The 15,665-nt window shown below is 44.5% G+C and overlaps 2 protein-coding genes across 2 annotated transcripts; one reads left to right on the plus strand and one right to left on the minus strand.

Moving 5' to 3' along the window:
- Positions 1 to 3,251: 3,251 nt before the first annotated feature.
- Positions 3,252 to 5,321, minus strand: LOC141042719 (uncharacterized). The gene has a single exon (XM_073511597.1). The coding sequence runs from the start codon at positions 5,319 to 5,321 to the stop codon at positions 3,252 to 3,254; it is 2,070 nt and encodes a 689-aa protein (XP_073367698.1).
- A 6,638-nt stretch (positions 5,322 to 11,959) lies between these two features.
- Positions 11,960 to 13,987, plus strand: LOC109771266 (uncharacterized). The gene is made up of 3 exons (XM_040401959.3): positions 11,960 to 12,378; positions 12,499 to 12,642; positions 13,225 to 13,987. The coding sequence occupies exons 1-3, from the start codon at positions 12,310 to 12,312 to the stop codon at positions 13,780 to 13,782; spliced, it is 771 nt and encodes a 256-aa protein (XP_040257893.2). The 5' UTR covers positions 11,960 to 12,309; the 3' UTR covers positions 13,783 to 13,987.
- The last annotated feature ends 1,678 nt before the right edge of the window (positions 13,988 to 15,665 follow it).

The raw sequence follows: 15,665 nt of genomic DNA on the forward strand, positions 1-15,665 counted from the left end.
GCTTTCCAAATCCATCTATAATGGCACCCACTTAGGGGTCTCTCCAACATCTTATAGACTGACTTAGTGGTGAACTTGCCATTCTGATTTAGTCCCCAAAAGACACGATCACTCCTCTCATCAAGGGGAATACTTTTCACTATAGTGTGCATATTTACCCACTGTTTGGACAGCTCAGGGGTAAGCCTGCGTCTGAATATAGAAGTGTCATCAAGTTCATCTCTTTTGTCCAGGGTGCTCGTTGGATAATTGCAGATCTCAAATAAGCGTGGATATTGATCCTGAAATGGGATCAGCCCATTTATTGGATCTTTCCATAGTCTAATCAAGTTCCCAGCACCAGTCTCAATCTTTCTGCCCATCATATAGATGTTTTTGATCTTAAGCAAGGCTTTCCAACAGGGCGAGTCAGAGAATTTGGGAGAAACTTCCGCAACAGAATTGTTGTGAAGATACCTGGCACGGACTATATCCTGCCACAGCCCATTTTGTGTCTCTAACTTCCACCACCATTTAACCATGAGACTAATATTTTGCTTACGAAGATCTTTTATACCTAAACCCCCTTTGTCTTTGGATCTACATATCTTGCCCCACTTAACAAGATAGTATCTCCTTTTTTTTTGTTGCAGCCTTGCCAAAAGAACTTGCGCCTATGTTTATCTAGCTTCTCAATGAAAGTTTTATTCATGAGCCACATAGACATGTGATAGAGAGAGATCTGTGTGACGACGGAGTCAAATAGGGTGTGTCTCCCCCCCATTGAGGCAGCGTTGCCAATCCAAGCCTCGAACCTCTTCAGGTATTTACTAACAATAAACTCCCAATCGGATGTTTTTAGATTAGCGTAGCTCACAGGCATCCCCAAATATTTGAGTGGGAAACTGCCAACCTCACAATTAAAGATTTCTGCATATTTGTTCACCACACTTTCATCTCCACCCACAGTGAGAATCTCACTTTTCTGAAAGTTAACTTTCAGGCCGGACATCATCTCAAACATATACAGCAGCAACTTCAGGTTGACTGCCTTATCAACATCATCTTCAATGCAAATGATAGTATCATCCACATATTGTAGGACCGCCACCCCATCAGGAATAAGGTCAGCAGCCAGACCCCTAATAAGTTTGTTTTTTTGGGCATTTTTGATCATTTTGGTAAGGCATTCAACGGCTAGATTGAATAGGAAAGGAGAATGTGGGTCTCCCTGTCTTACCCCTTTTTTGCTTTGGAAATATGGCCCAACACTACCATTAAGTTTGATGCTAACTGTCCCATTATGCAGTATCTGTTCAATCCATCTGCACCAGGTATCGTTAAAGCCCCGCATCTTGTGGCATTCTAGGAGGAAGTCCCAATTCACCTTATCATATGCTTTTTCAAAGTCCAATTTAAGGACAATCCCCACTTTTTTCTTAACATAAGTGTAGTTAAGAATTTCATGGAGGGACAAAACTCCATCCATGATATTTCTTCCTTTTACAAAGGCGTTCTGAGTAGGGCTAATGAGTTTGTTTGCATATATAGCAACTCTTCGATCGAGGACTTTGGTAATCAGTTTATATGGGCATCTCAGCAGGCAAATAGGCCTGTACTGCTGTATTTTCTCGGCTCCAGAAACTTTTGGGAGCAGAGTAATAATTCCATAATTAAGCCTCTGGACATCCAACGTCCCTTGATGAAAAGCTTTAAAAAGGGCCATAATGTCGTCTTTAACGATATCCCAGCACACTTGATAGAACTCAGCAGGGATATTATCGGATCCAGGGGCTCGATTAGGGGCCATATCAAACAGAGCCTCTTTGACCTCCTGTTCGGTAAATTCTCGGCAAAGATCCTTATTATCTTTTTCATCTAATTTCTCCTCAGTCGACCAGGTTCCCGGATCAAGATGAATCTGGTTACCAGGGGCTGGTCCGAACAGATCTTTGTAAAACTCAGTTGCATGTGCAATCAGATTGTTCGTGCCTTCAATCACTGTCTCTCCCGTTCTAAGTGATTGGATTGTATTTTTACATTTCTGTCCATTAGCAATTTTGTGATAATAGTCAGTATTCAAGTCTCCTTTAAGAAGCCAGCGCTCACGAGACTGTTGAAGCCAAAAGATTTCCTCATTCACTAGGAGCTCATAGAGCTCAGCGTTGATATCCACTTTTCTACTATATAAGTCAGGAGGTAACATATCTTCTTCTTCTAGTTCCTCCAGCATAGCTAGTTCCATACGTAAGTCCTCTTTTCTCTTTTTATCGTGGCCATATTTATCTGAACCCCAGCCTTTAAAGTATGTTTTGAATCTTTTTAACTTGATATTCAGGACATCAATAGGATCTGATGAAGCAACTTTCCTGGCCCAAATTTTCCCCACAGTGGGCAAGAACTTTTCATCATTGATCCAGGACAGATCAAAACGAAATTCACGAGGTTTCGGGGCTTCGCGCCCTTCTTCCCCGGAGGACAACAGTAGTGGATTATGGTCAGAAATCTCCCGAACCAATTTCCTCACAGAGACCAGAGGGAAGATATCTTCCCAGCATTCAGACATAAGAATTCGATCTAGCTTCTCAAGAGTGGGGTGGGTCTGATTATTGGTCCATGTATATTTACCCCCACTGATATGAATTTCTCTAAGAGCTAGTGTATTAATAATGGAGTTGAACAGGTCAGTGGCTTTGTTGTTCATCATCTTCTTATTCTTCTCCCCTGCATGTCTCAGGATATTAAAGTCTCCCCCCACTATGTAGGGCACAGTCATGCCACTACAAAAGGATGCCAGCTCAATCAGGAAGTCATTTTTGAACTCATCATGTGCCGATCCATAAACTACCAGCAAACCCCACTGTATTTTCTTCTTTTTGTCATACAGTATTAGTTGTAACACATATTTGCCCTTAGCACAGGATACTATATCCAGAGTGTCTCTCCTCACACCACACAAAATGCCCCCAGATTTGCCAATAGAAGGCACCCAGTTCCATTGGAATATGTCAAAGGGGTCAATTCTCCTCAAACATTTAGGTGTGAACTCTTTCTTCATAGTTTCTTGCAGACCTAAGAAGTCAAGGGAATGGTCACTAATCATGTCTGAGAGGCAGGTGGCCATCCTTTTCTTGCCCACCCCTCGACAGTTCCAAATGAGTCCTCTCATTTGGAACGTTTTTTGTGGAATTTGGTCTGAGTAACCCTACCAGGGGACGGGGCAGGGTTACCTAACAAATCTTCCTCAGAAGTGTTTCTTTTCTGACTCCTAGTCACAGGCCTAGGAATTTTGACAGCAGATTTGCTATGTTTTTTTTCTTAGGTTTAATAGAAGAGATATGTTCATATATATGTTCTTCCTGGTCCAACCATTCTAAATTCACAGGGGTGTTCCTACCCAAACCGTCTGTCACAATCAAGTTATCCCGTACTATTTCAGTGTTGTTATCTTCCCTTTTATCTTCTAATTCTTTTCGGGCGCATTCAAGCTCTCTAATAATGTCAATAACAGCGAAATTATCATTGGGTATGTCTGCCCCTATCTTATTAGCTCTACTAATCAACTCATTGTCAGAAAGTACATCAAAGGAATTTTTGGAAGCATGGGTATTGTTACCTTCCAGATTTTTCTTACTAGCCAGTTTCTTGGCCTTGTCCTCAATCTTGCCCTGCATCCCAGAGGCGTTACGTTTGCTGAATCTCAGTGGGGCTTCAGTTGCTAGTGGAGGAGTAAGAATGATCTCCTCCATGTTTTCAGAAGATGGGAGTTGTACCATATAGCTGCATGAAGTCTTCAACCCAGGGTCCACCTCACCAGTCACCTCCACAATCTGAGAAGGGTTAGTAGCAGTTTGACAAGCCGAGGTAAATTTATTATGTATGACTTCTTTCACATGTATATCTTGAACAGTAGTCTCCATGACATCAGGATTCCTAGGGACAATCCAGTTAGAGGAGTCCATGCCATCTTCTTTCATTTTTTCCTTGATTTCTTTCTGCAGCGTTTCAATAAGTAGAGAATTATCTTCATCACTTTCAGTAGAGGGAGATCCCTCTTTATCATCATATAGCAGGCGACAGGCCTTGCCACCACGATAGGAACCCCCAATGTTGTCACGTCCAGTAGACTCAGGCTGCGGCACCCCTTTCTCTTGTTCAGTACGTCTCCTCTTAGGGGTCTGATTTGGCTTGGTCCTTTCATCAGGAATAGGATCCACAGTTTCTGCATTCACAGGATTTTTAACCAAAACCTCCTCAACTTCATAAGTGAACTTGTAGAAGCGTCCTGCAAGCACCCCTTCAGCAGTGGCAGGAAGTTGAGCTATCGATCTACAGCCAATTTTAGCTCTGACAGAAGAGGGACGATTTATAGTTGACATATCAACATCCAGGGTAATTCCAACTAACCCTCCCACATAAGCAACAGTTTTATCACATCTCTTGTTAGGTGGAATTTTCCCAATCCTAACCCAAGCAATCTCTAACAGTCCCTCAGAATCAATATCCTCAGACCAGGGAGAGAACTTGACACTAAACCCACAATTTTTCAACTTAATATTCTCAACAAAAAGAGCTCTGTCAACCTCTCTAGGATTCGGCATCCTCATTACAAACTTTTGAGGAGCAAAGAATCTAGCAGAGCAACGCCACCCCTGGCCAACATACACACTTAACTCATGCTCAATATCTTTGGTCTGAGCCAAGCCATCAGTAATGGTGACAACTATATTGAAAATGTTTTCCCTGCTCTGCCTATCCACGCTGTAGTCAGGAATGTAAAAGAAACCCTGACCCTTAGTTTGAAATGCACACATCACAGGTGTGTGATCCCAAGGGAAGAACTCATTGCAAACAAAGGATAGGTGACCTCTTTTCTTACATCTCTCACAGAAAGCTTGAGGGCATCTAACAGTAAAATGCCCAGGTAGATGGCAGATCTGACAAGCATCACAAGGTGGAGCGATAATACCAGAAGAGGAATACTCGCGGTTCACGGCAGAGACGTTGTTCTTGTCGAAGGCGCGGTGCGCCTTGTCGCTTCCGCTGTCTCCACCACGCATCTCTTGACGATGGGTAGGAGCTTCCTGCCGCCCCTCAGTCGCCGCCGTCTCCTGGGAGTCTTGCAGGTCACCGCCATCCCCATCCCATCGGGATTGCCGGGTTCGGTTCGCCTGCAGACCGCCGGCCGCCTCTTCCCACTTGTCGTTGGTAGTGGAGGAGCTCCCCATCTCCATCTTGCGCTTCCAGACGTGGGAGTCGAAGCCGCGGCCGCGGCCGCGGCCACGATCGAATCGCCCAGCGCCGCGTCCCTGGCGGCCCGCACCGAAACCATCCCCTCTCATCTCAACAGGTGGCTTCTCTTTGGATCTATCGGTAGGATTCACGGAAAATCTAACAGGTGGCTTCTCTTTGGATCCAGCAAGGGGATTTGTGGAGGGTTGAGAGGCAACTACTTGAGCAAAGGAGCGAAGGTCGCCATGGATTTTGCCATCCCACCAAGCGAAGTTTGGCTGAACCCCAGATCTGGCGAGAGACGGAGCGCTCCAGAAGTGAGCGAGCCCCTCGTCGAGATCCAAAATGGGAGAAGGGGTGGCACCCGTATGTTTTATACCCGCGGTGCCCCCAGAAACCCTAGCTCCATCGCACTCATGGCGGTCCGATCTCCCCTCATCTACGTGTCGCGCATCCATCTCATCGCGGACCGGTCCACGCCCAAGGACCCCGGGTCCATCTGTCAGATGTGGTGCTCGGCGGTGCACGTCCAGATCCGCACAACCGCCCCGTGTACCGTGTGCCTGTGAGTAGGGCCACGCGGCGGCGCATCCTCGCCGGAAATTCCGCCGTTCGCCGGAGATCTATCACAAACCCTAGCAAAATGGCAAGGAAATGCGACAATATCCCCGATGTCGATCCACTCACCGGATCGAAGGAAGCGTGCATCCACCGTGTGCCCCTTTGTGTCGAGCAGCACGATCCGGAGAGCCTCCCTGCGCAGCCATAGTTCGCCGTCGTTGAACGTGACGTGTCGCGCCGTCACGAGGTCCGCCGTGAAGCGAACCCTCCAGCGTGCGTCGCCCATTCTTACTGAGGTACAAAACACCCTGCCTCCACTGAACCGCCGTGCACGACCCGCCGCTTGCCGCCGGCGTCGACGCCGCAGAAGCCAAGGCAGGGGATGCGTCACGGCGGGCTTCCGCGCCGCCCGAGACCAGGAACGGGGCGAGGCTTCGCGACGGGCGTTGTAGAGCGCGGCGGACTGAGGCGTCCCGGCTGGCGTTGTAGGTGTCGCGGCGGGCGGGCGCGGCGGACTGAGGCGCTGCGGCGGGGCGGCTTCGGCCTGGAGTGCGGGCGCTACTGCAACTGCGAACTGGAGGGGAGGCTCCGGCAGTGGAGCTACGCATTGCTTGACGTCGCCAAGAGCAACGAGGTCCTCGCCGCCGGCCTCCGCGCCACGAGCCGGTGGGCGAGCCCGGCATGCCGGCGCTGGACGCGTGCGCACTCTGCGCCAAGCGGCTGGCGTGCGACAGCGACGTCTTCATGTACAGAGGGGACACGCCCTTCTGCATCAAGTAGTGCCGGCACGAGGAGATGCAGCTCGACACTGTCTCCGCCAGGCAGGCAGCCTGGAGGCTGCAGAAGGTCTCGGCGGGAGCAGAGTCCGGGTGTGCACACCACGGGGTGTCCATCTCGAGCTAACCGGCGAGAGCGCCAAGGTACATACGGTGCCTGACGAAGAAATGTTATTCCGCTTGTGCCAAAGAGATTTCCGTGCACGAAGCCGCTGGTGTGCGGTGATAGTTGATCGAGCATAGCGAGAACGAGGAGACTTGCCTTGCTTGAAGAAGGAAGACGTGGCTCACCGGAGTTGCTCACGGCAGGCCGGCGCTGCATGTGCCACCGGTCAAGTGATTTGGGCATAAACGCAGCAGAAACGGGGCTGGATTGGATTGGATTTGGGCATAGGTGACGTCATGATTCGTGAAGGCCACTGCAACTCATCTCCAAGACCTCCTCTGCTATCGTGTGTTGCGTTGTGCCCGTGCTATTCCTAATTTGGATCGATTGCACACCGTCTCCTTGTCGAACACAATTCAATGGAGTGCCCAATCCGGATTGTTGTTCTCTACTATAAAAAGGAAGGGTAGTCGGCTGGAATCTCCATCAGATCAATTTTGCACGAAACATCCAATGTCTTCGCCGAGTTCGTCGGAGGAAGAAGCGTCGAGTTCGCCGGAGTTACAAGAACATCCGTCGAGCACTCCAATGTCGCCTGCGGCGGCTACACCAGAGGTATGTTTGACCCCTGTTTGATTTATTTTTCTGTCCCCTGTCTGGCTGGCGAGCCCGTGCGCGGCGACTGTTGCTGCTCGCGCGCTCGTGCACGTCCCTGCTGCTACCACTGCTCGCTCGTGCCCGTGCTCTGCAGCAGCCGTGGCTTTGCCTTTTCGTTCGGTTAGTTTCCTCTAGCTAGCTGAAATCACTCTGAAGCTGTGAACCGAACGCGTGTGTTCTGAATCTTCTGAACTGAATGCTTGAAAGATAGTTTTGTCCTTCTGAAATGATTTGCTTGCTTGCCACTGCTTGAATTGGTTATTCCTCAGTTATAGTGCTTGATGGATTTGATAATCTATGATAGCCTTGCTCATATAGTACTAATGAAATTCAATTGCATACTGAAATCTGCTTGGTTATGTACACTGCAGTCCATGCCAATTTGATAGCAGAGCATTGCTGGTTGTCATATTTTTATTCTGAAATTTGTCTGCTAATCTGGGCATCCACCGCTTTGTCGGGCTGAACATTATAATTCAAAATTCCGAACATATGCCGTCACTTTGCGTTCAAGAGTATATTTATGGCTATACGCTTTCATGTTGCCCGATTTTTGTCAGAGCTTCATTTTGTATCTCCAATTGCTTACTCATCTATTAGCTTTGCAGTGGCATACACATGAGTAGATATCTCAGCGTGTACTACAAACATCTTATGTTGGATATGTGTGCTTTCCAACATATATTTGAAGTGTATCCAGCCTTTCGCAGTTGGATGTATTCTAAACATATGAGTTTATCTCCTGAACCCATGGTTACTTACTGAACATAGAGTATCAAAACTGAAAGTATATATACTGTAATGTACTTTCAGTAATATAGATGCCAATATCATTCCCTTTTTCAATAAGGGGGCAGTGGGGATTCACTTTGGTATAAATCTGATTGATAGTTACTCCGGCGAAAGGCTGGTATAAATCTGGTATTCACTCTGGTCTTGATTCCTTTGCATAAGCCTACTTAGAGTAGCAGTGGTTATACGTGTTTGCTTACCTTTTACGAAGCTTCATATTACATCAGAGTTAAGGTAAACTCAAGTATAGAACTTTTTCTGCAAATGAACTAAATTACCTCCGGCCAAACGATTGCTATAATCATTCAACCATGTATTTATAAGCTAAAAAAATCACATTTAAGATTGGTCTGGATCTGAAATATTCTACCAACAAACTAACGGTTTGAGGCTTACCTTTTATTTGTGTTGTAACTGCAGAAAATAAATGACATCACTGAACTGAACATTGCAGAGGATTTGGATAACTGGCCTTCAAAAAAGCAAAAACTGCTGAATCAGCTATTGTGGAGCCATCACCAATGTCGCTAACTATGTCAGCATCTACACCAATTTCTAAATGTTTTGAATCCATTGTGCCGGAATTAGATAATCAGATAGATCATGATCCATTGCCATCTCCTCCATCCCCATCTAGCTCAACATTATCTCCTGTTTTCTCATTACATGATGTTAAGGAACCAGATTCAAATAAAGAGATCAAAGTTGATGTGACATACGATTATCTCCCACAAGGTATTTGTTTGAGTTATTATTTGTACTTTTGTCTGGAATAAATTCTTAAATTATTGTGTTTTTTGCAGACTATGCATCGACCGACCATGATCTATGTGCACATATAGCAATAGAATCATCTTGGAGTAAAGAATTGCTGGTTCAGATACATGGAAGTTCTGTGAGACAAAATCAATTGATGTGTCTGCTAGATGAAAAAGAGTGGGTAAATGATGATGTAAGTACACTTACTCAAACAGGAAAGAGTTTCTAAACACTAATATTTATTAGTAATGTATTTTTCTAAATCTTAATTTCAGGTGATCTATGCATATATATGTTGTTTAAAGGACCAAAATCATCTAGAGAATGACAATAAAGTATATTTTGAGAGTCCTTTTGTTACCTCACTATTAGAACGGGATGGTAACCTTGGCATACAAGAAGATAGTGCCTTTATGACAAAGATTGTCAAAAATTATATGGAGCATGACATAGTAATATACATATCCATAACTTTCATGATTTATGTTTCAAACATTTTTTCCCTAGTTATCTTTATTACAGATAGAACTTCCAATAAATAGCAGCAACACGCATTGGTATTTAGCTATTGTGAATACGAAAAAGCGTGAGATTCAAGTACTGGACTCATTGTGCTGGAAGTTTGACCGAGAGGACCTTGCTATTACGGTTAGTTACAACACCAATTTTAATCCTACATGTAAATGATATAAATTCATATTTCGTTAATGTCTATCATTTTTGAACTCCAAATCTCTGTTAGCAACGAGGAGTACAATTTCATTTGGATCTTCTTAAAAATCAGAACTTGATTAAGGGCGATTGGAAAGACATTGATCTTACTGAATGGAAGATGACAGAACAATTGCAAAATCAATTCAAAAAGACAGTTCTTCTTGCGGTTTATTTAAGGTCATATTTATGGAATATTTCACCGGATACCATTGGAGATTATGATTTGTTTTCTCCCGTTGCAACGCACGGGCCCTTTTGCTAGTTATTATAACGGCGGGTTTCCATGACAGAACGCAGCGGGTCGATAGATACCGTCTGCCCCGCTGGCCCCGGTATGCATGTCAACTACTCTCTCTGTTTCTAAATATTTGTCTTTTTAAAGATTTCAAATAGACCACCACATACGGATGTATGTAGACATATTTTAAAGTGTAGATTGATTCAATTTGCTTCGTATGTAGTCACTTGTTGAAATCTCTAAAAAGACAAATGTTTAAAAACGGAGAAAGTATAAAAGGACCACGTACGTCGTGTATATGCCTTTTTCTAAAAATACGAATTGATTGATCTTACATTATCTCTCTGAAATGACTAGGCATACCTCTTTAGCCTGCAATGCAAAGGCTAATCTGTTTCTTTCCCCAACTGAACACAGTTTCGTTTTTATAGCAACTCATAGATTCCATTCTTTCCACAAATGTGATCTCATGATGAAAGAATTGCAAACACTTAGAACATCTGTCAAGTATACCACCAAAAAATTCAGATATTTTTTATTTTTTTGAATTTACTGTTCATTAGGCTCAAATGAGCTTGAGCTCAAAATGGTACTTCCGCACAAAGATTCGTTTTTTTGTACTGTATAATATTCAAACATCTAGAAACCTCATGTCCCGCAAAAAAAAATCTAGAAACCTCATGATTTTCTTGTTAATTGCGTAGACCTAGCAACTGGAACAACTATATATCCACTATAGTATTTTATTTAAAGATCACACATCAGAACTGCACGTTAATTATGGTATTAAAACCATTTTTGTATTTGCCCATGTTTGAAAAATATGGCTAGTTGGCTAGTTCGATGTACTCATGCGGTCGACCTTGCAAGTTTAACAAACTCGGTCTATTTAATTTCAAATTCATGGAATTTTGGTTTGCAAAATTTTAGTAACCACATGGCCGGGTTCGAATCTCCCCCACTCAAGCCACTTGGGTTCAAATCTCCCCGCCTGCCTAACAACGAAAGTTAAGGGAGGGAACTCCCCCCTTAACCTCTTTTTTTCCCAAAATATTGGTAATTCCTCACAAAGAAACATGGTTAACCGATTCACTAGCCCCGTCTAGATTTTCCCCAATCCGATAAAATAAGCCTTGAATGAAAATAATCATGACACTTACAACTATATTCTCGGATGATCGTGGTTCGGTCTAGCACACCATGAGAACACAAAAAGTTCAATTCACGCACAAGCTGCGGTGAAATCCAGCTAAATCAGAATGCAAAAGCATTTGTGGTACAAATAGCAAACTCATGGATAGTGGCAAACTTTGAAGTCTACATACAGTCGGTAGTTTAGCTACAGTTGATAGTTCAACCACGAGCCCACGACAAACTCAAAGCCACTATTTGTACACTAAACTACACATAGATATCATATCATGTATTACCTCCGTATCAAAACGTAAGACATTTTTGAAGTTAGTTTAGCATACAAAAATGTTTTAAATTTTTGGTACGGAGGTAGTACTTGCATAATCCGGATTTCATACTAACCGAAGAACAACAAAGTATTTTTACATGTGGAGAGGTAGCTTGCATAATCCGGATTTCATACTAACCGAAGAACAACAAAGTATTTTTACATGTGGAGAGTGGGAGAGATCAATCTAGTGTATTTGATGGCAAAATGAAATAACGATACATGTTTGGCAAAATTGATGGTGATATACAAGATCCAAGAGATATCCTATCATAAAACATGAAGAAAAAATATATCATCCTTTCAATATCTCAAACCACAATCTTGTGTCCGAACCTAAAAACAAGAAAATGTTGCCCGAAATCATACTAAAAACGGGACTAATTAATCTCGAGAAGAAAACTTGTTGGCTCTTCCCGTTCCAACAAAAATTAAATAACGAATGAATTTTGGTGCTCTACTCTCCTTTTACTCTCGATCGGCTGATCGATCCGGTCAAGAAATGAAACAGGTACTAGCTGCTAGTAGAAAGACCCAGCGCCGGCCAGCTTGTTGCCATGGTGTCTCACATCTGCCCAGCGGCGGGGGAGGGCACGGGGTCATTGGCGACCATGTGGTGGTCGTCGTCTAGGTCTGAGCTCCAAGCCGTGCAGCACCTGGAGCTTGAAGGGTTGAGTCAATTGCAAGAAACCACCACATTTGTGGCTAGGTTTGCAGGAAACTACCAAGTCGTTAATCTGTTGCAAAAAACACCGTAAAATCTCTTAACCCGTTGCAAAAAGCACTGAACAGCCGTTTAGCCTCGTTTGATCTCTTTTCCGACAGGTGGGCCGCGAAAACGCTGACGTGGCGTGCGGACAGGCAAACGGCGCCGTTAGGAAAGAAAACGGTCAACACGCCGCGCGGTCGGTCCTGTCGGTGCTCGCCAGACAGATGCCCCGCGCCCTCTCTCTCTCTCTCTCGCCCCTCTCCTCTGCCTCCTCTCTCTGGCTCTGGTCGCCGTCGGTGAGAAGCCAGCTGGCCGCCGTCCGCCATGGTTTCGTGGAGCGACGACAGCGAGGAATCGGGCTACGAGTACTCTTCAGGCGGCTCCCCTATCAAGGTCAGTGATTTGAACTCGTAGCTAGGGTTCTTTGAGCAAGGGTTTCGGTTTGGGGATTTTGTTTTCCTGCTCGATTTGAACCCGTGAGATGGATTTTGTGCGTTTCTTTTGTTGATGTAGATCCCGGCTACAATCGAGGACCCGAACTACTCTGGTGTTGATGATGAGGTGATGGTGATGTGTGAGCATGGCCAGCCGGCGAAGAGGCATGTTTGCTTCGAAGGGATTAGCACTGGGAGGAGGTTCATTGCCTGTGGACTTGATGTGAGTGCTAGCAAAAATCTGTAGTTTGCTCATTTTGTGAAGAAACTATAAATTGTTCATATGCACTGTTCATTGTTCATGTTCACTGTTCATTGTTCATGTTCACTGTTCACCTAGTAGTTTAGTTAAAGGTACTGTCATGTACCATACCATAGTGACTGCGTGAAGTAAATGAATTGTTCATACATATAAATAAACTACACCACAGTGATATAAATGAAGTAAATGAATTAAATTGTGCTATTAAAAATTAAGTACAAAGATATAAAATTAAGGTATCCATAGTGCATTGTTCATAGATATAAATGAAGTAAATGAATTGAACTGAATTGTATTGTGCTGTTAAAAATTAAGGTATAAATGAAGTAAATTCAGTGTAGTATGCTGTTAAAAATTCAGAGTTGAGCTGAATTGTGCATGTGTAGTATACTATAGTTGTTTTGTACTTGTACTTGTTGTTTGCTAATAGACTGAATAGAATTGCCAGCAGTTGTGGTGTTGTTCATTGGGTAGATGAGGAGTGGCCAGAATAGAAGTGAAGTGAAAAAGGAAGTAAATGCATTTGTACTTGTTGTTTTGCAGGAAGCAAGCAGTTGTGGTGTTGTTCATTGGGTAGATGAGGAGTGGCCAGAGCATCTGCAGAATGCTCTTCACAAACTATGGCTTTTGTATGAGGATTGCCAGCGTGCTAATAGGATGGCATGTCTGGAACATTCATCACTTGTCCACAATCTCACATCACAGAAGAACAAGCTACAGGAGACTTATGAGAAGCTTGTTGAGGATGTGAACAACCTACTTGATACCCAGGACAATATTCCCAAGGAAAATGAAGTCCAACAAGGTGAACATGAGGAGATCACTCCTTCTTTGGACAATAATATTTCAGCTTTGAAGGAACAGCTGGGTGCAATGGATGCTGAGAACAAAGAAGTGAAGCAAAAGGTTGACCAGTTGAAGAGCATTCAGGTTGCCCAAGGTAATGTGATTAGGAATCTGAAGTTTGCTCATTTGAAGGAGAAGGAAAAGTTGAGCACTGAGAGGAGGAATTTGGAGTTTCACATTGCTGATCTTGTCAAAGCTAGTGACAAGAACAAGAGAAAGCTGAAGGACATCAAGGATATTTGCGATGAAGAGTGATTTGTAATCTGACCATGTGGGTCATTATCTTAGGTTTCAAGCATTGAACTATGGCTTGTAATGTGTGAACTAGTGGCAGTTTGCAGTATTTGAAGTAGGGTGTAGCCTTGAACTATGTCTTGTAAGCTTTGAACTATGGTGTCATGATGTTAACTATGTTGTTAACTAGAGTTGTTGGATACTGTCATGATGTTAACTAGAGTTGTTGGATACTGTCATGATGTTAACTATGGCACCCTAAATGATGGAATGAGGATATGTATCATATTAGGTTATCGTGGATGCCGTCGACGCCGAGGCACCCTAGATGATCATATTAGGTTATCGTGGATGCCGTCGACGCCGAGGCACCCTAGATGATCATATTAGGTTATCGTGGATGCCGTCGACGCCGAGGCAACCGTAGAAGATCATATTAGGTTATCGTGGATGCCGTCGACGCCGAGGCACCCTAGAAGATCATATTAGGTTATCGTGGATGCCGTCGACGCCGAGGCACCCTAGATGATCATATTAGGTTATCGTGGACGCCGTCGACGCCGAGGCACCCTAGATGGTCATATTAGGTTATCGTGGATGCCGTCGACGCCGAGGCACCCTAGAAGATCATATTAGGTTATCGTGGATGCCGTCGACGCCGAGGCACCCTAGATGATCATATTAGGTTATCGTGGATGCCGTCGACGCCGAGGCACCCTAGATGATCATATTAGGTTATCGTGGACGCCGTCGACGCCGAGGCACCCTAGATGATCATATTAGGTTATCGTGGATGCCGTCGACGCCGAGGCACCCTAGAAGATCATATTAGGTTATCGTGGATGCCGTCGACGCCGAGGCACCCTAGATGATCATATTAGGTTATCGTGGATGCCGTCGACGCCGAGGCACCCTAGAAGATCATATTAGGTTATCGTGGATGCCGTTGACGCCGAGGCACCCTAGATGATCATATTAGGTCATCACACTTATTAGCAAACAATAATAAAATTAGGAGCCACAACTAACCAGAAAGTAATCAACCAAAATAAAGATGTCTTGAACATCATCAGCTCACCACAGACCAACAAGTCCACTAGGTACCTTACATGAAAGTACTCATGACAACCAACAAGTCCAACAAGTCCACTAGATGTCTTGAACATGTTTAGAACATGAAAGTACTCATGACAACCAGAAGCAACACAAGTTTTGACCACAAGTTAACACAACTTCACCTGCTCCCTTGAGAACAGTTGAACCACTCAGACATCTTAAAGGATGGCTTCCTCACTCTTCCACTACCTGCAACTCTTGGGGGGATGAACTTGTTTTTTCCTCTTGGCCCAGCAGCAGTAGAGGAACTTGGACCAGCACCAGCAGTAGAACTTGGACCAGCACCAGCAGTAGAAGTTGCAGTCCTTGTAGTTTTAGCTTTCTTTGTTGCCCTTGTAGCAGGAGGAGCAGCAGCTGCAGCAGGAGCAGAAGGAGCTCTCCTTGGTGCACTGGGAGCTGAAGCAGGAGCAGAAGGAGCTCTCCTTGATACCCTTGGAGCCCTTGGAGCTGGTGGAGCTGGAGCTGCAGTTTGAGCAACAGCAGGAGCAGAAGGAGCACTTCTCCTTGGTGGCATGGGAGCAGGAGCAGATATAGTTCTGGGTGTATCATCTCTCCTGTTTTCCTGAAATTATAGCATACAAATGTTAGAAACTAGTATGTGAAATTGTACAAAAACCTACAACAATAGTTACCTGGTGCTGGTTCATTCTCATAGCTAGGGATGGTTTAAGAGCCTACTTGCAACTAGTGTATCTATGCCCAGTCCTATTGCAATTGCTACAAGTGATAGTTCCCATCCTAGATGTATCCTTTGGAGCTGGCTTTTCAAACTTGCTCTTTCTCCTCTT

Source organism: Aegilops tauschii, chromosome 3 (genome assembly GCF_002575655.3).
Source record: "Aegilops tauschii subsp. strangulata cultivar AL8/78 chromosome 3, Aet v6.0, whole genome shotgun sequence".
Taxonomy (NCBI): Eukaryota; Viridiplantae; Streptophyta; class Magnoliopsida; order Poales; family Poaceae; genus Aegilops; species Aegilops tauschii.

Excerpts from the sequence above, each read along its gene's own strand:
- LOC141042719 (XM_073511597.1), bottom strand. The coding sequence starts at position 5,321 with ATGAGAGGGGATGGTTTCGGTGCGGGCCGCCAGGGACGCGGCGCTGGG.
- LOC109771266 (XM_040401959.3), top strand. The coding sequence starts at position 12,310 with ATGGTTTCGTGGAGCGACGACAGCGAGGAATCGGGCTACGAGTACTCT. Across the intron at positions 12,379-12,498 it reads CAGGCGGCTCCCCTATCAAG|ATCCCGGCTACAATCGAGGA; the intron begins GTCAGTGATTTG and ends TTGTTGATGTAG. Across the intron at positions 12,643-13,224 it reads TCATTGCCTGTGGACTTGAT|GAAGCAAGCAGTTGTGGTGT; the intron begins GTGAGTGCTAGC and ends GTTGTTTTGCAG.